Source organism: Acanthisitta chloris, unplaced genomic scaffold (assembly GCF_000695815.1).
Source record: "Acanthisitta chloris isolate BGI_N310 unplaced genomic scaffold, ASM69581v1 scaffold25954, whole genome shotgun sequence".
NCBI lineage: Eukaryota > Metazoa > Chordata > Aves > Passeriformes > Acanthisittidae > Acanthisitta > Acanthisitta chloris.
In genome coordinates, this window is record NW_008671377.1 from 34,399 (window position 1) to 55,834 (window position 21,436).

General features: G+C 38.4%; 1 protein-coding gene across 1 annotated transcript in view; it reads left to right on the forward strand.

Annotated features, from left to right (window-relative positions):
- The window catches only part of NR5A2 (nuclear receptor subfamily 5, group A, member 2), a 76,336-nt gene that overhangs the window by 33,850 nt on the left and 21,050 nt on the right, over window positions 1-21,436 (forward strand). The window contains exons 4-5 of the mRNA XM_009074080.1: window positions 3,958-4,077; window positions 15,362-15,509. Of these exons, the coding sequence (XP_009072328.1) occupies window positions 3,958-4,077; window positions 15,362-15,509 (268 nt within the window). The remainder of the gene's footprint in view (window positions 1-3,957; window positions 4,078-15,361; window positions 15,510-21,436) is intronic.

Sequence of the window (21,436 nt, forward strand, 5' to 3'; positions counted from 1 at the left end):
AAAGTCACCTTATAATTCCAGCTGGCAGTGGAGGGACTTGGGCATGCTGCCATGGAGTTCTCTGTTCAGACTGAACTGAATCAAGTTCACTATGTGGATGAGCAATACCAAACCTGTGCTGATGACAACCACCATCCTCTGCTGCTCTAACACAAAGTACTTGCTCCTTCCCTGCCCCAGCAGCATCACTTATTGTCACACAAACCCTTTAAGTCTGCATCTCATCAGCCTTGCCTTCAAGGTTTTACCCAACATCCATCTCACTTTATGTCTTCTCTCATCACATTGCCTCCCCATTCCCCTCCTTTAAAGTCTCCTCCCGAGCACTCTCTTTGCTTCCCTTCTCACTTAACAGCAGTTTTACATGTGCAAATTTTTACTAATTTCAGACTCTTAACAGTACTACTCTTTCCTTCCACCCTGCATGCTGGATATGATCTCCTGTTTCTTTTGGGTCACACACCCTCCCTTAAATTTCTTCCACATCTTTCCTTTCAAGCCATTTCTTCAGCAACAATTTCCAGTTATGCTGTGTCCATTGCTGTGTCTTCATCTGAATGCCACTGGCCAGGGAGGACCTAAATTTAACCATCTGGGCACAGTATTCACTCATGCTTTTCCTTGAGGCTAGAGAGCTGTCAAACAGGTATCTTGATTGGCAACTTGCTTGGGTAAAACATGGGTTACATTATCCTGATGTCAATGTCGTGTTATGGCAGGGAGTGTTCTTGTAGCAGGTGGTTGTTGGTCATATGATGTCTAACTTTTGTTTATAAGCATTCACAGTACTTGGGACAACAGACACTTTTTTCTTGTTGGTGTTAAAATATTGATAATACTCTTAAAGATCTCTGCAAACTGGAAAAAACCTCAAAATTTAGCCAGTAGCACAAGATTGAAAGCTTGTTCTAATTCAGTGTATACCAGAATTGAAAAATTCGTGGATTATGGATAATCCCAGACTGGAGACAAGTTATCCTGGCAACAGAATCTTATCTTTTCTCCTGCTTACATTGTTAATGGCAGAGCAGCATGCTCTGACTTTGGAGTCAAAAGACTGAACTCCTCAAGAGGCTTTTTCTGCAAAGAACCTTCCTCTTCAGAACTGTGCATATACCTCTTTGCCTTCAGGATCAGTTTAATGTAACTGTTTTGGTGAAAGGTTGATTTTTTTGTTTTGCCAGATAATAAGCTTCTGCAAGTCATTTATTGATGTGCCATGGAAACACAAAGGTGTTTGTGTTATGGCCAAAGTTACACACATCATAAATTTTACCAGCTCATTCTAACATAAGATGTGACACATTACTGGTTTTGTTCAATGGGATCTATGTTGTTTTCTATTTTTAATTTTTTATGCATTAGCAGAAATAAAGTATGTGCTTTTCCTCATGTACATATCTTCCAGAAGTAGGCTGGAACTGGTCACTTGCCCTGCATTTTAGTAATCTGGGATCCTCCTTAAAGTCATGTCTGTTTCTTCCTAGTGCAAACTGGCAAGCATTCTGTGCCCCATCAGCTTTCTTAAAACGGCAAAAGCAGCTGGATCTAATAGTCTTTTGAAGGCAACACTGTGCTTGGGATGTGTATTGTGCTCTTTATGCTATCCATTTTATAGGCTTTCACTGGTTAAATTACAGTAAATCCAGAGGAGCAGATTTTGTGAACCACTAGCAGATGTTCGCTGTTGTGAGTTTTATGAGTCTCATAGAACAGCAGGAACAGACTATGTGCAAAACAACTTTTTTGTGATTTCGCCATCTCATACTTTTCTCACAGCACTGGCTCGGTAATGACACGATAAAGCTTGGGAGGTAAGCTTTGATTGCAGACTAGCTGCTGTTGGGACCTTCAGAAAGCCAGACCTGTAAAGTGTAGTTTGTTTTCAAAAGCCTGTGGCTGAGACAGATGGGTTAGCTGGAAATATGTCATTTATAGTACAGGCAAATGCTTGACCTCTTACTCAGGTGTTAGTTGTTATGGCATGAATGCTGAATGTTTAAACTATCTGACAGTTTGTTTCCTTCAGATGGAAGCTGTGATAGCTTTGTGTGAAATGTTAATTTTGGATGACATTATCATGTTAGCATGATCTATTTGATTTTTCTAACACCTTTTTGTCCAGGGGAGAAAACGATCACAGAACAGTTTCATGTAAAAAGCAAGAGTAATAGAATCTGTACATTTCAAACATTTTTGTCAAATAATTAATTTAAACCTGGACCAAGTTTCAGTAAGGACTATATCAATGTGCTAATTTACTGTACTCTCTTGAGTTAACAAGTCACTTGGTTGAAATGGCTTTGCAGTCAAATATGTGTCATGGGCAGAGGAAGAGATTTCTAATACTGCATCAGCGTTGCTCTGTGATCTGTGTGGGAGAACAGGATCTGCTGCACACAGGCTCTTCTGCCTTTGAAAAGTTAAGGGAAATTAAGATGAATGAAGGAGGCAAACAGAGATTTCAATGTTTAAGATGTTAAATCCAAGCTATATGGCAAGTTACTGGAAAGAGGGAGACAATACTACATAACTCTCACAGGTGACACTACAAAAATCTATAAGCAGCAAATGTTACTACCTTCTCTACCACACAACCAGAAAACAGGTGTGAAAGAATAAAGTTCAGAAATTCATTAGGTCACATTTGATAAAACTTGAAAACATCTACTGTGTTATCTAGTTCAGCTCAGGCAGGATTACTCCTTGCAATGTGATTTCCTGTGTAATACAAAATCTAGTTCTAAAGCAATTGAAACTAAAATCTCTGAAAACCAATTTTCATAGTTCCGTGTCTCATAAATTCTAGACATTTCTCCACTTTAAATGTGCTAATTTATTTTTACTTCTGATTGATAGCATTTTTAATCTGTTGAGCAATTGCTCTATATTCCTTAGAGTTCTTAGAGTCCTTCCAATTAACTATATAGATGCTATTATCACATCCACACCACACACTTAATTGTAATGAGGCTAACGTATGCATCTCTCAGCTCTTTCAGGACACATATCTGAAGTCAAAGATTTTGTGTGATATTAAGAAACCAGTAAGCTCAGTAAGAATAGGTCCAGAGAATATGGATGCTTGCCATTAATTAATTTCATAGCCTGCCTCCCACTAATTTGTAATTTTTTTCCTCCCATTTCCATGGGAATCCTAATTAGATTTCAGTCTTTAAGAGAATAAAACTGCATGCAATCCAGTAGCAATTGGAGTCAGTGTAGGGACATACTTGGTTGTCCTCTAATACAGATATCCCAAATAACTTCACAAATCCTAATGTAGGTTGGTTGTGCTGAGTGCCCAGTGCATTCCTTCTATTCCCAAATACAGTCACTGATGTGTCTCACTGCTCACCACTGACTTGTGCCCTGTCCTTTCTTTCCCTCCCAATGACACCTGAAGCTGCTCAGCTGCTGTTCATGAAGTGCTCTTCTCTTTTCATTGTACCACAGCCATTTTTAGAGAGAGTGTTTACCTCTTTCTTCGCTTTTTCGTTTGCAAGGGACCTGTCTTTGAATTGGGCCTGTTGCAGTAATAATGCTCTTGGCTCTATACAGATTCCTTACGATTTCCAGAAGCTGAGGCTCAAAGATGGGGAGTATGAGAAAGTTCACATCAGCATTATTTTTGCTCTTCTTGTTTTGAGCAAAAATAATATCCCCTTTCCATGAGTATTTAATAAATATACTATTATTATTACTTTGCATAACAATGCCACAGTTCTGCTTTCCTGGAATGTAATCCAGAGTAAATATTCCATACCTTTTACAGATAAGGGTTTCAACAGTGTTCTGTTTATTCAGCTGAGTGTAGCGATTTTACGGATGAATAATTTAAGACAGTATTTCTGCTCTCGTGATGTTAGGCAGATGCTTGAAGGAGGACTGTCTCCATAGTGTGATGTAAGACTTACTCCCAAAGTGATGCCACCAATGTTCATGTTTGCTTTACAGGTTGATGACCAAATGAAGTTACTTCAGAACTGCTGGAGTGAACTCTTAATTCTAGATCACATTTACCGGCAAGTGGTACATGGGAAAGAAGGCTCCATCCTTCTGGTTACCGGGCAACAAGTGAGTATGTGGTCTTAGAGAAATATTGATGGCTTCTTTTTTTTTTTAAAAAAATAATTTTCAGAATAGCAGGAGCTTAGCTGGGTCAGAAGCACTCTGTGTTCTCAGAGATTCTCCACAAATAATGCAGATTAAATGGCTTGTGCACTCTGTTTCTAGTCTGCTGATTGCAGTTAAACTTAGAAAAGCAGATATAATCATAAGCACTTTGCTTTTCAAATATACTTGTATACTTCAGTGATTTAAAAATAGCAGATGAGAAGTGTTTCTTGAGAAGTTTTATTTCCTTGTGGCTAAAATGATTTCTGACAGCTACAACAACATTTCCTAACCTAGTGCTTCAGGTCTAAGCAAGTATAGTTTATTTTCCCTTCAAAATTGTGGTTTACTCAAAAGAATCACTAGCTGGGTCAGAAATCTAGAGAACCTGCACCTTACTACCTCAGAAATTCTAGCTTTAGAGACATATGCACATGTGTGAGAAACTGGGCAGCTGAGACATCTAATCTCAGGAAAATTATTCAGTCCATAGGCTGGAAAAGCAGGTATTGTCTCAGGAGCCATCTCAGAGTACACATCCTGCAGTTTCTGCACAGCTTTCCAAGGGTTAATTTTCTTTAGGTGTCAGATACATAGATCTCCCAAAATGCAAGAGTTAAAATGTGGCAAATAATAGGAAAACTGAGAAAATCCAAAAGAAATATAAAGTTTTATCTCCCTCATACTTTCCAAAGCACAAAGAACTTGACAGTAAAATAAGAACCTTATTCCTAAGATTATTATTCTGCTTTTAACAGGAAAAAAATAAAATTGCAGTATCAAAGAGAAGCAAAGCATGCCTGTACATTATGTTTCTGGCTCCAAGTGAAAACAAACGATGCTCATTGGTATTTAAGTAGCTACAAACTGAACTGCCTCAATTTATACACACTTGGGAAAGAGCTCCCTTTTCTATGCTACACCATTTGTGTCTGCATGTTGTGGAATCTGCTTACAGCTTTAGTTAAAATTTTAACACAGAAGCCATTTCTTAACACTAAGAACAAGTGCTGATAAGAATCAGGAGAACTGTTTGCATTTATGACTACAGTAGAAGGGAGAAGTGATTGACTTGTCCAAGAAAAAAAGTGGAAAATTCTAATTCTAGCTATGGAACCGAGTCCTGCACCTTTGTGGAAAGTTACTAACGTGTTCCCTACTTATATTAGCAAAAATAAGTTGCATTACTCTTGACTTAATCAGTGCTATTGAGGAAATGACAGACTCTCTTGATTTCTTTGTCTGCAGAAGACAGACAGTTTTACCAGCAATTATTTCATTTACCACACAGGGTACTTGCTTATTCCTGTGTTTTTTTCCTGTGTTTATAAAGCTATAAGTGTATTGACAGATTTTTGTTCCTGAGAGAACTGCTAAATTAGTGTCTCATTTGTTACGTGATTAGCTGGTTTTTAAAGGTACTGAGTGCCTGAGTCCCACTGAAATCATTAGAGACATCCAAATACCCTTAAATTCCAGCCATTGTCCCCATTTTTCCACAGTAATAATTCTTACCTCATTAGCCACTTTTATCTTTTCTTGAAAAAAAAACTAACCCAGCTCTACATGATCTCAAGGCAAGGCTGAGCATTTCTTCACTGTTGGACAACAGGTAGCAGGATGCTTATTAAATGTACTGCTTGCAGATCAGCAGCTGGATTTGGAAGCTGTGTATTTCCAGGCAGCCTCCAAGTAAATTAAAATCTGGCTAAATTGGGCTGATTGTATCCACTTTTTCCCTCCAGATTTGCCAAATAGGTTTAATACATTCTTCTTTAAACACGCTTTCACTTTCCTATGCCAAAGTTTGTCAATTTGAAGTTGGTGCAAGCACACCCAGAGTTTCCCATCACTTTCAGTACTTTCCCCTTTGCAGTTAGCGTGCTTGGAGAGCAAGGAGCCATATGACTAGAGCAGCAGTAAGAACACTGCAGTCAGTCATTTTCCTTATGGATGGACTCCCATTTCACACCTGCTGGAGAACATGGATATGCCCAGATTCTCTTTGAGAAATAGGAAGACACCAGTCCTGAAGTAAATACACAGCCTCTAACTGCTGTTTTTGAAGCTCAGAATGATTACGACATCTACCTGTAATGCCACTGTAGTGTCTTGATTTCATTCAGCTCTGGTCAATGCCACCCTTGATGAAGAGCCAGATTGCTTGCAGGAGTGAGCACAGCAGCACTGGCAGTGCCTGCTCCCACTGGGCTGTGTGTGGCACATGCTCACAGAAGGCTGCAGGAAGGTGAGATACTGCAGAAATGCCAGTATGAGGCCAGTCCAAGAGTTGTATGCAATTTGTCATTCCTTGAAGAACCTCTTTTATTTAGATGGATAAAGCTGGATGAGCTAAGCAGAGGTTTTAAAATACCATGAACTGCCAAGAGCCACAAATCTTAAAATCACAGAGTAATCCAGGCTGGAAGGGATTTTAAGGAGTCACTAGTCTAACCCTCTGCTCAAACCAGGGCTTTATCCAGTTGGTCTTTGAAAACCTTCAAGGATGGAAACTGCAAAGCTTCCCATGCACAGCCAGGCATCACTGCCTGACAATCTTTGTGGGGAAAAAGTTTTTCCTTAGTTCTGGTCTGAACTCTTTTTTTTTTTTCCAACTTAACACCTGGTTCTAGTCACTCTCTTCCTCTTTGAGCCCTAATGCAAAACACAGAGCCTGGAAGACCTTCTTAGTAAAAGACTGAGATAAAGGCAGCACCAAGAACCTCAGGCTGGTTTGTGCTTGCTGCCACTAAATCACCAGCTGAATCCAGCAGCAGTCCCACATTTTCCTTGTTCATCTCCTAACTGGCAATTTGATATCCCTTGCAAGTTTCAACTACAGCTGAACACTTTTTTAACATCATCTCTACATGCCAGTAGACATGGACATGTACATTGCTTCTATATTACTTGTCCTGAGCCATTCCTGGCTCCAGCTGCTGTATACTGCCTTTTTGCATCCTAGCTCAGCTGTGAGTGACCTTTTTAGACAAGTTGATCCAATACAAATGGTTTTTTTCCTGTCAAGATGGTCCATCTTGGCAGCATCAACTCAAGACTGTTGCATTCTAAAACACACCACCAGTACAACTGTATTTATGAAAGGACAGTTATGACTGTGTCTGTATCCTCTGTAACAACTGTAAAATTATTCTGGAAAGCCAAACTTACTAGACCTAGGCAGTATGAGTCTTTGCTAGTGCACCAACTGCTGCATATTTTCTGGTTGCTGTCCTGTTCCCTTCAGTTCCTGCAGCAGAGACAGGGAAAAACCATGCCACCATTTCGTAAAAATTAATTGATTAAGGTGTGGAAAGCACTCTCACACTTCTGATGAAAAGTGCTGTAGATTTTTTTATTTCTGCTACCAACAAAGCACTACAAGCAAAATTACAGTCAATCATCTGGCTTTCAAAGGTAATAACTTTCAACTGAGGACCTGAGCTAGATTGCCAACTTTATTACCTGGGAGATCATGATCGTTGTCACAAGTTAGCAAATTTAAGAGCTCTGAAGCTTCACTCCTTGCTTTCCTTAATATATCCCTCCATAAAAGCTACTCATAAACACAGTCCTTTTTACAATCACAATCAAGGTAGAAGCTGTAAGGGGGGAACTTACCACCACTTAATTAGAACATAGCTGCTTTCTCCACTTAGACTGCACAGCCTGTACCTCAGATACAAGAGTCAAACTTCATCCAGCTCCCCAGGGCCATACCACTGTCAGTTCTATACTAGGTATATAAAATGGGCTAGTAGTTAGAAGCACCCTTGATAATTTTCAAACACATTGGCTCAAAACCCATTACCTTAGGGCACTCCTATCACATTTCCATACATCTGCATTTCCCTCAAGCCACTGGCTTATGAGTTTTACCCAGTGTCAATCCACTGTTCCCACTCTGATGAGGAAAAAGTGCAGTCAGCAACAAAGTAGTAAGCTTTGGCCCTTGCACAAAAAAAATTATTTTGTTATTTATTTGGTCGGGCTTTCATAAATGAAGCTCTTTTGTGTGTATGTGTTTCAAGAAAGCACTTTTTTCAGATCATTACAATTCCTCAGCAGTTCCTCAGAAACAAGTTCCTCCCTATGCTGCACACTTCATTTTCTGCACTAAGTACTGCCCCTCAGCAGTAGCAATTACCATTTCAAAAGGAAATAAAGTAGCACAAATGCATTTTACAACTCTCGAAATTTCATAATAGAAAACAGCTAAGGAGTGATTTGCAATGTGGTGGTTAATTGTAAATCATTGCCAATATGCTCTCCACACGCTGAGTTTTGTAGCCTTGCCATGTGGCATCTAATTTTAACAGACCATTTCTAATTATAAAACTTCAATTCCTCCAACTTGAGCACTTTCCTTTCGTATCTTGAGCACCAACAATACACTGCCAGCTTCCAAGAGCCAGCACACACAGGGTAGATACTAAAGCTGTATAGAGAATATCATTGTTTGTACATTTTCATGCAACAGTCAACACAAAACATGTGAATCGTAGCCCCATCTGCCCAGACACAAGCTGCTCCTTTTGTTCATACCTACACTCTACTCATTGTTGCAAAATATTCCCTAATAGAGAAACTAAGTTTGGTCAAAGCCTTTCCGATTAAAAAGGCCATTCAAAACTGTGTCTAAATCTCAGACTTTGAGATTGTTGAAACTACTGATTTAGCTGAAGTCAGCACACGAATACATCTTTCCACCTGGATTTGTATCCTAAAGTGTAACACCAGAGGAAAACATGAGAGATAACAAATATCTTGATGGTGTTGTCAAGAAAGATCACCCTTGCAGAAGTATCACTGAAGTAGAAAAAGTACAAGAGTGTTAGAGGAAGAAGTGACTGCAAAGGACAAGAGAAAGGAGCTGGCAAAAACAATAGATAAGGAAACAGGCTTTCCTGTTCATCTTAAGAAACTACTAGAAGTGCATACCCTAGTTATAGATATAGAAAGCTAATGGATATCTAATGGAAAGCTATTGCTTCTTACATTTTTGGAAATCAGTAAGGGTTTTTTCCCTTTGTGGTTGCAGTCAGTGAGGCTTCATAGTTGTAGCTGACAGAAAAGAGTTACTGGCATTTGAGGGCCAAATCTAGAAGTCCTTATGTAGGCAAATAAACACAGGATTTGGTTTAAGGTGGATACAAATGAGGTCAAGCAAACTTTCTTTTGCTGTTCAGTGTAGTATTTGTTCTCTTGCACAGTTCCTTACTCTGGTGGTTTCCACCTAAAGGAAAACAAAGTTGTGCTAGTTGTTAAAAGTATTTCATGCCTTATGAAGATATTACAGGAGCTGCTTCTTGGGGCTGAAGTAGATGTTGTCAGTTAAACTGGGTAAAACATAACCAAATTCAGATATAACCATGAAGTGCCCTGAATTCAGGTTTGTCCAAATACTCATTAAACGTTTTTAGCCTTTCAAATAGCTATGAACACACCTGTGAACAAACCGATCTCAGTTTACATTTGCTTTGCTATGTTGCCATGAAACCATCATAGCACTATGTTTTTAAGTCTAAAATTCTGGTTCCAGTAAAGTCATGGAGAGGGAACCCAACATGAATCCTTGCAAAACAGAACTCTTCCATTTCCTGCATGCTAACTCTGTTGTGTTTATAGGAAACACATTTCTTTCATATTCTGTACACATTGCTCCCATAAAGAAAACAAAAGCTATTTGCCTGGAATCTGGCAGCATTTCTTCAAGCCTGCTAGTCATCCAAATGAGCCCAATACTAGTGAACTAATTTGTCAACATAAACTCATGTAAAATCCCAGATTTGATTTTAAGCTTGCCCAGCATGAGAGACATGTTGTTCAGAGACCCAAATCAAAGAAGAAAGCACCACATCAGTGCCACAACAACCTATTGGAGTCATGATACTGATGGGATTCAAAGTGAGCACGTCCAGTCTTTCATTGGTGGGAAAGAATTTAAAATAGTAGAGTACAAACCTGTGTAAGATAAGAAGGTAATAAGGGGGAATGAACTTACACGGTTTAAAGCACCTGAAGCAACAGTCTGAGTTAGCACAGCCTTTGAGGTGGTACCCAAATCATTCACCAAAATTTCTGTCTTCTGATGAACTTCATTGAATATTCAAACTCAGCAGTGATTTCATATCATCTCATCTCTATATAAAAAACACAGAAGTGCATTACAATATTTTGGTAAAGAAATGGATTCTGTTGTGCTCTAGGCTTAGCCATGTTCTGCACATTACTTCAGCTTCTTCATACTAATAACTTGAAGAATTCAATAGTCACCACTGCTAGAGTGGAAAACTTAATGGCACTGATTAAAATAGCTATCTGCAAGAAACTTAACAATACTTTCACTGTTATGTGTATTATAACATAAATGTATCTACTTTAAATGAATCTGTATACGATCAGCTCTAGAGCAGAGAATTTTTCCAGTCTTGATGTAGAGCTTTTCTGAAACGAAGTTAGACAAAGTAAATGCAGTACTTCACAGTGTTACTATTTGCATATTATAGCTAATTATCAAGCACAATAACATCATCCTATGGGAAAGGTCCACTGGCAACTTAATTCATTATCTTCTATTATTGTGTATCATGTTAAAATGACAAGCATCTTATGCTGTATAAGTCAACACAATTTTAATTAATATATCCAAACCTGATAACCAGCAGATACAAGCATATGTGCTGCTTTTGTCCGTGCTGAGTCCTCCTCAGTGTTTGTAGGTAGGCACCTCTTCAAAGTGTTTTCCGTGTTTATTTGCCTAGAAATGTAGCAGAAATACTGCCTTTAATGTTTTTAATAAAAGTGTTAAATATATGTAAAGCTTAAAATTAGTTTAATAACCACTGCAGTTGCCACCAAAATAATACATTTCAGAAAACAATTATGGTTGTGATGGGTAGATTAACTTGTTTGCTACGTACTGTGCTGAATGCATCCTTCTGAGAGGAAGACTCATCTATGCACATAACCATACACAGCTCATGGGCTCTCAGCAGGGTCAGGACTTCACAGCCCAGGGCAGGTGATTGCTGGGCACTCTCCAGGCTGTCGGTGCAGTTTGTAGAGGAGGGAGCAGTGGGAGGCAGCAGTCCCACGGCAGCCAGATGTGCTGGGAGGAGCAGGACAGTCCCTTTGCTACATCGAGGCACCCACTGCCTCTTTGCCTTCATGCCCCAAACACACAGTAGTATAATTTATTAAACTAAATATGAAATCAATCCTTCATTAACTTGAACTACCTTAGGCTGCTAGATCTTTTATTCACTGTACAGATGCTGAATACAGCCATGGCAGGGACTTTTTTCCTCACTTGTACAAGTCCTGTCTGGCCAAAAGGAATGGCATTCAGTGATAGTCGGTACCTGGTAGCAAGTAAAATCTCTCTAACCTTATATTCTGGAGACTATTGCAAGCTTGCTGAGGCATTGAAAGGGATGGTGCAGTTTCATACAGTATTTCCACATGATACCACAGTCACATTCCAGAAATCAAACACTACTTAATTTTAGAAGTAAAAAAAGGAACTTAATTCTAGGATGAAGGGTTACGCAGTGTTTTGTGAGCATAGAGAGGAGCTGATACCAGAGGCCACCACCTGATCTCCACCAGAAAAGTTACCATATGAGCCCAGTGAAACCAGGGATTTGTCTTCAAGAATCATTCATTACCATGCTAAATCATTTGCAAAACAAAAAAGCACAGGTGCTCCCTGCATTTCTGGCCTTTGGCTGCAGCACTCATTTAGCCCAGGGTACAGGAGGAATTCACACTTCTGTTTGTCTATGCAGCCATGACTTTATGCCCATCATTTTACTTCCAAATTAGCTTATGTGGAAGCTTCACCAAAGCTTCTGCTTTCAAAAATGCCAGTCAATGTACCATCTTCAACATCAAAATCAACTGTGAAATGTAATAGTAATTGGGAAGCAAGAATAATTGATTGCAGTTGTGGATTTGATTTTACTGAATGAGATCAATGGTACAATATAAAGTAAATGCTGAGACTTCAGTATGCCATTAAGCATTTTGCACAAGATCCAAGCTGGTTTAATTTTTGCCTTTTAAAAGCACCTTTAATCATGAATTAGAAGGTAAAAAAATTGATACACCTTTTAGTATCAGTTTCTGCATACAGGACTGAGCAAGCAGGACAGTATACCCTTTAATGTGACCACTTTTTCAGAATAGACATTAACTGAGGCTTTTTCATGCACAGTTGATTTTGTATAAACTGATTGACACCTTTGGGGGTCGTCTTTCCACTGACTCATAATTTTGCTCACTCTTGAAAAAAGCCTTCTGCACACCTAGTATTCTCTAGTTAAAGCTGAAAATTCGACTCATCATATTTACACAATTAAAAAAAAAATCCATTCTGCGTTGTTTTTAATTGCAAATCCTACTCAAGGGACCAATTCTCCTGCTTAGGAGGCAGCCCTGTGCCTTCTACTAGAGAACCAACTGCAGTCAATTATGGTAATGAAATGTCAATAAATATAAAAATTTAATACAGCCTGCTCCTGGTGAGTGGCAGATGAGGACTTGCCTCCCAGACAAATTTGCTGGTGCTGCAAATATTAAATGCACCTGAAAGAGTAGCAGGTTGCCTGAGAGCTCTCCAGTAGAGGGATGGTGGGAGATCCAGGCATCTACTGGGTTTTTCCATGATGGTATAATCACTGCACTAAGGCCACTGATATTCTTGACATCCAGACATCTTAACTTCTTATTATGAAGTGAATAGCATATTTTCCTCACAAACTAGAACCTCAGTGAGGGATTTTGAGCTTTATTCCCCCCTCAACAATTACAAAAGGGAAATTAAGTTGTGAAACTTGATATTTATATGTGACCAGTTTCTCAATATGAAGTAGTTGAATCGTGTCACTATATTAAACTGCTCTTCGAGTAAAAAGTATTTAAAGTATGTTATTTTATTTTTTTTCTTGTTCCTTATATATTTATACATAAAAATATGTATAAATGCATATATAGAAAGAGAGAAAAATAACAAATGAACTAGAAAGTAATTTATAAAAGACAGTTTGGCTGGGATTTCCAAAGATCAGGTCCTAGTTTTGTCACAGATTTTTTTGGACCTGAGTAAGTGATTTAATGTCACTACTTCAGTTTTCCCAGGTGTAAGAGAGAGCAATAAAACCTACCTCACAGGATACTTAAGCATAATCCATTGACTTAACTGAAACATAAGCATGACTTTAACTGCTCCAGTTCTGCAAAGTGTTGTTATTCTTAACCTCCATACAAAAAGTGTAAAGTCATTTCTCTTGTGCAGCTGCCTTCAGTCAGTTTCCTGGGAGCAATAAGAGTACATAGAAATGAAATGTCTTATTAAAAGTCAGTAGCCTATTGATTACATTAAGGTCATCACTAGGAAAAGTCATTTTTAGTTTCTTTCAGTCATCTTTTTGTCTTTCCTGGATGAAATTTTGTCAGGTTTAAAGTATTTCAGGGTGTTTTTATCTTGTTTAACTACTGTTTATACTTGAGCAAAATCAATTCAATAGTTTTGAAATGTAAAAAAATCATTTCAAAATACATGTTCCTTAACAGGTCTAGTTTTTTAAAAAATCGATTTTAAGGGATCAGAGCCTGGAAAAAACAAAATTTTGCAGTCTGTTTTCTTTGGTGCTACCTGTCCATTCTATATGAACTACTTTATTATGGAAGACCTTAAAAGTGGGATTAGAGCATCAATGCCTTTAAACAAATCACTAAGCCAAAGTGTGCACTTACCATTCTGCTCAGTCTTGGTGTACAGTGAGATTTCACTTACATGTTCTTGCACGAAGTATGGTTAGCAATTTCCCTGTTGTTCTGGAGGCTCCTAAAAGAGAAAGGTGTTGGTATATTAGAGCAGTCAGGCAAGAAAAGGCATTTTGAAAATGTGTCAATGACCCATTTAGGTCTCAGCCACTTAGCCCAGAGTGGTTCATCATGGGAGCAAGCAGCATGACAGGTTGTTCCTATGAGACAGTGGCACTTGCAGGGGATATATCCAGCACTCTGGTGAAAAGTGAGTTCAGCATTTCAGCTGAAGCAGCTGCTCAGATCACCCCAGTCCTGATACTCCAGTTACATCCTGCTCCATGCCCATCTCACAACCTCCAGCCCTGTTCTGGAGCCAGCTCATCCCAGCACCTGCACTCCACCTTCTCACCACGGCATTCCAATAGGCCATAGTACCCTTTTCAACTGGTCACCATCCCATGATAAAATGTGCACATCTTCAGAGTGGCAGAGGCTGGCATAGCCATCTGAGTGGAAACATCCCCTTACTTAACAGGACTAGCACTAGCCAGAAAAGTTTCAGCATGCCAGCCTTGGGAAAGCTGCCTGAGAGTCAAGGATCTTCCGTGGATGTGTCAGCTGTGACAGGCTTTAAGTATACTCTGCTTGTGAATATTACCTTTTCTAATACAGTGTATTAATTCCAGCTTTCTGTTGGATCTCTATATGCAAGTGTCACCTTAGAGAGCTCAGAGACAGTTCGACCTTGACCCAAGAACAAATGAGCAGCATGACAAATGCAGCAGATCCCCAGAGCAGTCTCACTGCTTTCTCTACCCTGGGGAAAGCAGCTTTGTGCTCTGCAGTTGCTGCTCAGGACAATGTGAGTGCAGCTGGCCTGTGGCACACACCTGCCAGCTCCTGCACTAGCAGGGGAAGACTTGCCAGAACAAGTTCATTGGTATCATCACCAAGAAATACCAGGATTTTGTGTAGCTGAGGAGAGCACAAACCACCCACACGATACCTCTGTTTCCTGTGGGAGTACATCAACATTTCTGGGCTTGAATAGATGTTTCTGGCCAAGGTATGGACACTGGATCATTTCCTATGAATATCATTATGTCTCTCTGGACTAATACACCCAGTGTAGGCACGAAGCTCACTTCATCAGTCTTTCTTCACAAGATCATACAATTACAGTGAGAACAAGAGACACTAAATGAGTAAAAGGAACTGAGATGGGGACAGCTACCAGAGTCAAACAATTCCCATATACAAAGCTTCTAAGAAAAGCTAATACAGACAAACCAACTCTCACAGTGATGTGACATACCATTAAGATATATGGTTTAATATTGACTTGATAACATCATTAAATTGAGAATGATTCCTTTATCCAGAGTATCCCTGTTGCATATGATTGCTTGAAACATCCTAAAGTGGTTCTGTGGGCATGACAAGCAGACAGGAATATGATTCTCTTTTGCAGGTGGATTATTCTGTAATAGCATCCCAAGCTGGAGCCACCCTCAACAATCTTATGAGCCATGCACAAGAACTAGTAGCAAAGCTTCGTTCCCTGCAGTTCGATCTACGAGAATTTGTATGTCTCAAATTCCTGGTGCTGTTTAGTTTAGGTAGGTACACTCTAACCTTCATACTTAATGGTGTTACTGGTTTTTTCTATAAACATTGAAGCTGTTTTGCTTTTCTTAATTTGTTTTTTGTGAAACACGTGATTTTGAAATATCTTTAATGAGGTTTACAGTAATTATCACTTGCAGGGAAATTATGTATAAGGATTAAAAGTGGATTTCTATTGAAATGGCTCCTAAAACCTATGGAATTTAATGGAGTGTTACAAACTTTCTGTTTTTCTGTATGCGATTACTGAAAATTCCAGAACAAGGATAAAATTCTCTTAGAAATTTTAGAGAACTGTGTAAAATAGAGATTTCCATGTTCTTCTGTGGTATTGAATGCAGTTATGTAAAGCAGATGGAATGAGGATGTGGTTGAAATTTCCCTCTTTTTCAAAGGCATCTTTGGTAAGTGCAAACAATCTCCTTTGCATATGATGGCTGTCACATTGTAACCCATAAATCAGGAATGTCTCTCATAGTTTTTAAAAAGTGAAAGGAACTCTGAAAGTGCAAATTAATGATAATAGTTTTATGACAGATCTGGCTAGGAAATAACCTTTAAAGAGAAGACTTGTGCTAGTGGAGAGAACAGAATGGGAAAGATACCTATGCAAGATAAATTAGTTAAACCAGTGCCCTCCAATGAATCAGTCAAGAAAAATCACTGGTGCTAGGAATAAAAAAGGGCTTAGGGAGATTGATTCCTATTGACTTCACAGGGACAGATTTTTCTGCCTGTCCTCTGTTTCAGGTTTGCACTCGGTTGACTTAATAAAGCTGGTCTAAATGAACTTTGCTAAGGGAATTTTTATTTACTGGCACACAGTTGAAAGGAGAGACTTAAAAAACATAAATAAGGTCAGACCCAGCCATATCTCCATAGCAAAAACTCCTGTTTTACTGAAAAGGGATTTTTGTCTACAAGGAGAGTGAACAGTTGAGCCAAGCATAACAATGAAACCCATATCAGTAGTAGTGACATTTAGTAATACTTTTCTTGAATTTTCTGTCTAAAAAAATCTTCTGTAAAGGAACACAATACTAAAAATAAATCATTATAATACAATTGCAAGTAGACTAAAAGGAACAGTTTTGGTTACGTTGTAGAGTATCAATGACTGTCATAAATGTGTCCCTTTACAGTGTTACAGAATTTGAACCTGCTTGAGAAAATTCTAGATTAGGCTCTCTTTAAATACAGGGAGCATAAAAGACCAATACATAAAAGGCATAGGACACAGAAGATGTTGGAAGAAAAGAATCACTTTACAAATTAGGAAAAAATTAGAACAATGCTATCGGAATTGGCTCTTATGAAGTATGTCCTTTTTGAATCCTGAGAAGAGATGATGGATTTCCCTGGTAACTATTAACATTTTTTATTCAGGGCTTCGTTGCTTTCCATTCCTTAGATTCAGAGAAGCAAAAGCAAACCATCTGTTGCAGAAATTATGTTTTGTGAAGTAATCTGATGAATAACAAGAGACCATATTTCCTAATTCCTCAGAATTTCAGGCGCATCACTCCATTTTTAGTGGTACAGAAATGTCTCAAGAGCCTGCAGCTTTCTTTTGATAAAATAATGGAGAGAATTTATCTCACTTCAGCCATATTTTAAATTAGCTGAATAAGTGAAGGACATTTGGAAAATTCTCACACTTAGGTGGCCTTTTTGTTTGATCATTTTCATCAGCTGTTCTAGTACTTTGCATTGATTTAGGAATCATTCTCACACTTTTAGCTTTTCTAATTCTTCCAGGTACTGTGCTCAACTTCTGAAGCAGTTGGGCAGGAATACCCTGCAAGCTTGTACCAAGCCATGTTATCTAGATTTTCCCTCATTTATGCTACTATAGAAAGAACTAATTTTGCTGCTAATAGGAATCTTGTAGTCATATCACTTGCATATAAAAGTGCTGTAACTAAGAAAAGTTCAACACCTTTGGAATCGATTAGTCCATTATTTAGCATACTACAGAATTCCATTTGCTAATAGTCAGAGCAAGATGATATTCTGCAAAGAGTAAAATGTAAAAATGTTATCACTTGACCCACAGGACAGAGGCAAATAGTTAATGAGAACAATGACAAAACTGAAATGAAAAACACAGATATCCTTTCCAGCTAAGTACTTAAGTTTGTGCCCAAAAGAACGAATGAATCATCTAGCTGAAATTAATAAGATGCCTTACATCCTAAGACAAATTCAGGTTCTGGAAGACATTGAAGTGTCTAACAATGCTGATAGGCATTCAGCAGGGCTGTCAAAACTAGCTAAGCATCAAATTCTACATAAATAACTGGGAGCAATTATTGTACCTAAGTGTCTAGGTGCATTTGGCACATATGTACATCTCTTAGGCATCTCAACATAAAACTCGTCTAAATGCCAAAAATATATCACTTAATCAAAAGAAATATTACGAAAACCTCAGCTGTTTCTTGTTGAAAATCTGGCCCTGTAATGTTTAATGGAATAAAAAGTGCTTCAAGACATACCAGCCTTTCTGCATTTCTAAGGATGTTCACACCAGCATTAACCAAACCAATAAAACCTTATATTGTTTTTCCTTAGTACAGTGCTTAGTTGAAAAATAAATGTCTAATAAGAGTCAATAATCCACAGAATTAATTTATTGAGAAAAAGCTGTTTGTTGTTTTATAACCATATAGATATGAGGCTGCCTTGCAAAGCTGTTTGTTATTCATGGATGTACCATATTGTCTGTCTCTTCACAAGACAGCAATCTCCTTCAGGGCAAAGAACTTGGTCTCTGCCTTTTTTCTTAACATTTCAGAAGCGATTATCTTAGTAAACTAACAGCAAAATAACATTCAAAACCCAAAGCACTTAGAATAACTTTTTGAAATTGAATTAAATCATATCAGTTTTGCTTGCTTGATTTTCAATGAGGTAATTGTTCATGATCTACTCCTGAGAAGTTCCAAAGGGTTTATATAGGAAAAATCATTCTGATTTTTGGCAGTGCTAAAGAAGATGCTGTTGAAGCATGGCCAGATGCATATTTATTGCAGCCTTTGTGGCTAGCAGTGCACAATTCTTCCTGCAGTCAAATTGCATGTACCCAATTCAGTTCCCCAACACACAGGACCTGAGCTCCTTTCCTCAGTGGGACATCTAGTCTGTCTGAGCCCATCTGACCAATGCTGCCAAGTATAGAATGGTACAGTTCACCCAGCAATTACTCACTAAACCAGAGTAGCATGGTAACTAGTCTCTTAAGTGTGACATCTCTTTACTCCAGTGCTATAGATTATTTATATATGTAGAGCTACATAACTTTTCATTCCCTCTGTCAATTATAAAAAGCAAATGTCTTTACAACTAGGTAGTTCTTACCACTCTGTACAGAAAGGTTTTTCATGTCCATGGATCTTCATATTTCAATGACTGTCTACCTCAGTGGTTCCTCATACCATCCTTTAGGCCAGTCACTGCCAGTCTCTGGGGAGGATCAGGTCTGTCACACCTGGAGTACTGTTCTCAGCAGATAGCCAGTTCAGTTGAATCAGTCCTTCAACTCTTGTGTTCCCATGGGTTAAAAAGTCAGAGAACATGTCAGTCCTTAGAACCAGCACAATCATCATGATCACACTGGAGATTACCAAATTGCATGGCTTGAACTCATCTGTATTTCCTATTAACTAGACCTGACTCATAAGGACATGAAAGCACCAGCAGCCTGGTTGTGGACCTTTCTTCACAGCTTCACTGCACCATTCATTAAGGGTTCCCTTAAAGAATCACAGTCTTTCTATGAGTTGTTCCTCTGGCAGTTCCCTCAGTGTGTACCTCCTCCATACAGATAAACAAATATATGTTGTTTTCCTCTCACTGTACATCAGAACAGAATTACACAAATCAAGCAGTCTAACTGACACCTGAGATCACTGTAAAGCAAATAGAAACAGATCTTGTGATCAAAATTGCCCATAATAGTTTTAGTTGTGTAGACTGGTATAACTGCTAAAACATCTTCTATTCACTTCTTCCTCTCCTTGATCCCTGATGGACATATCTGAACTCTGTATCAACATCTGTCTTTGCTGCAAATGATTGCTGATTGAATGGTTTATTTGAAAATGAGTTGGAATGCTAAAGCCAGAGCTTTTTATTGCAAAGGAGCAATCCATCTACCAGCATGACTTATTTGAAAGAAGTCTTCTGTTGAGATGACCTAGAAATAGCATTTTCTGTTATCAGTCTCCATTTTAATTATCTTGAGCTATTAGCTTGCTTTAAAGTAAATCAGAACATCAGTTCTGGTTGCAGTTATCCTTGCCAGCCTTTCTTTGACTGAGGTTTACATCATATTTGCAAACTCCAAAACCTGCCAGTTTTCTTGGGCACCACTTCTGTGATTTCACATATAGAGGTATTCTCCCCTTAATTCCAACTAAAGGAGTGAAGATAATTAACATACCAAACCACAGTTTAAATCAGCTATGTCAGCCAATATTTTTCCACAGTCTGAAGACAGGTGGATAAAACAAATCAGTAGCTCGAGATAAGTAATTGTGGATTTCTCTACTTCTCAGTCGTATTTGACAGATTTTTTTCCAAGCAAAAAGAACCAAGATGGAGCCATGACAACTCAGCAACTGTAGTCACACAGTTGATAGAAGGTTAGTGGCCAGGCACAAATTGCAGACTGGGAAAGAATAAACAGACTTGAGTGTTAAACCTACTTTTAACACTACTCAATGAACTCATGTCCAACACATGGGAAGAGCACATCTGAGAAAGATGCTGATCACATAGTTGTGTAACTGTTTATCAGATTCACCACCAAATGACCACAAACAGATCTAGTTTCTGAAAGTTGGCCAAAATTAGGATAATGTGATTTTTTAACCCTAATCCCAGAGTAATAATACACCTAATTTTTCTATAGCATATAACCAGTATAGCCCACAGTACACATTATCAAAAAGTAGGCCTAAAACTAAATATGATTTGTTTTTAATAACTGATGGTTTGAATCAAGATACATTGCAGATAAAAAAAGAAAATGTGTCAGTTTATCTTTTATTTTTGAATGCTCATTACCACATTTGACATTAGTTTGGAAAGTCCCTTCTTTCTCCATCAGAAATCAGAATTAGAAATAAAACAAATAAACAAAACTAAATAATAAACTCACCCCACATGTGCTGTTGAATTCTCTAATTCTAGGGCTGAAATAGATCTGGATGCTCCACTGGACTGAAATCTTGACCTCACTAAAGCCAAAGAGAATTTCTCCCAGTTTTTACTGGAGCCAAAATTTGCTTCCTATCACAGAATAAAGTTCAGGTCAAATTTTCAGCAATTAAATTTGATAAAAGACTAAATTTAAATGTTGCTTGAAGAACCAAATGAATGCCTTACATGGGATATTTTCTACCATCTTCATTTTACCATCCAGTAGCTTTACAGGCTGGGCCCTTAACCTGACATCAGCCAGTGTTTTCTCTTCACTAAAACTTCCCATTTGTCCTGCTAGTTTTTATTATCTGAACTCAGAAAGGATGATTTGTCAAACCTCCCATCAGAGCAGTTTGTAAAGTGAAATGCCAATAGGAAGAAAGTTAGACATCATTTGACCCATGTCCAGGCACTCGTCCAGCTGTGGAGCTAAATGCTAGACTAGGCAGCAGCTGACTAGTACTGCTCCCTTATCACTGTCAGGACACAGATAAATGTACTTCATTTAAGAAATGAAGGCTTTATCAATGGAGAAATAATTGCAGAGCCACTATTGATCTCACATCTCACTTAACATGAGACAAGAGGGTCCTGTAGAAATAGTAAACATGTAATTGTGGTGGACATCCAACAATGGGCTCTTGCTTAAACAAAATAAATCCACTCTAACAAAAAAAAGAAGTCTGTTTTTAAACAAACCACAGCCTTGCTT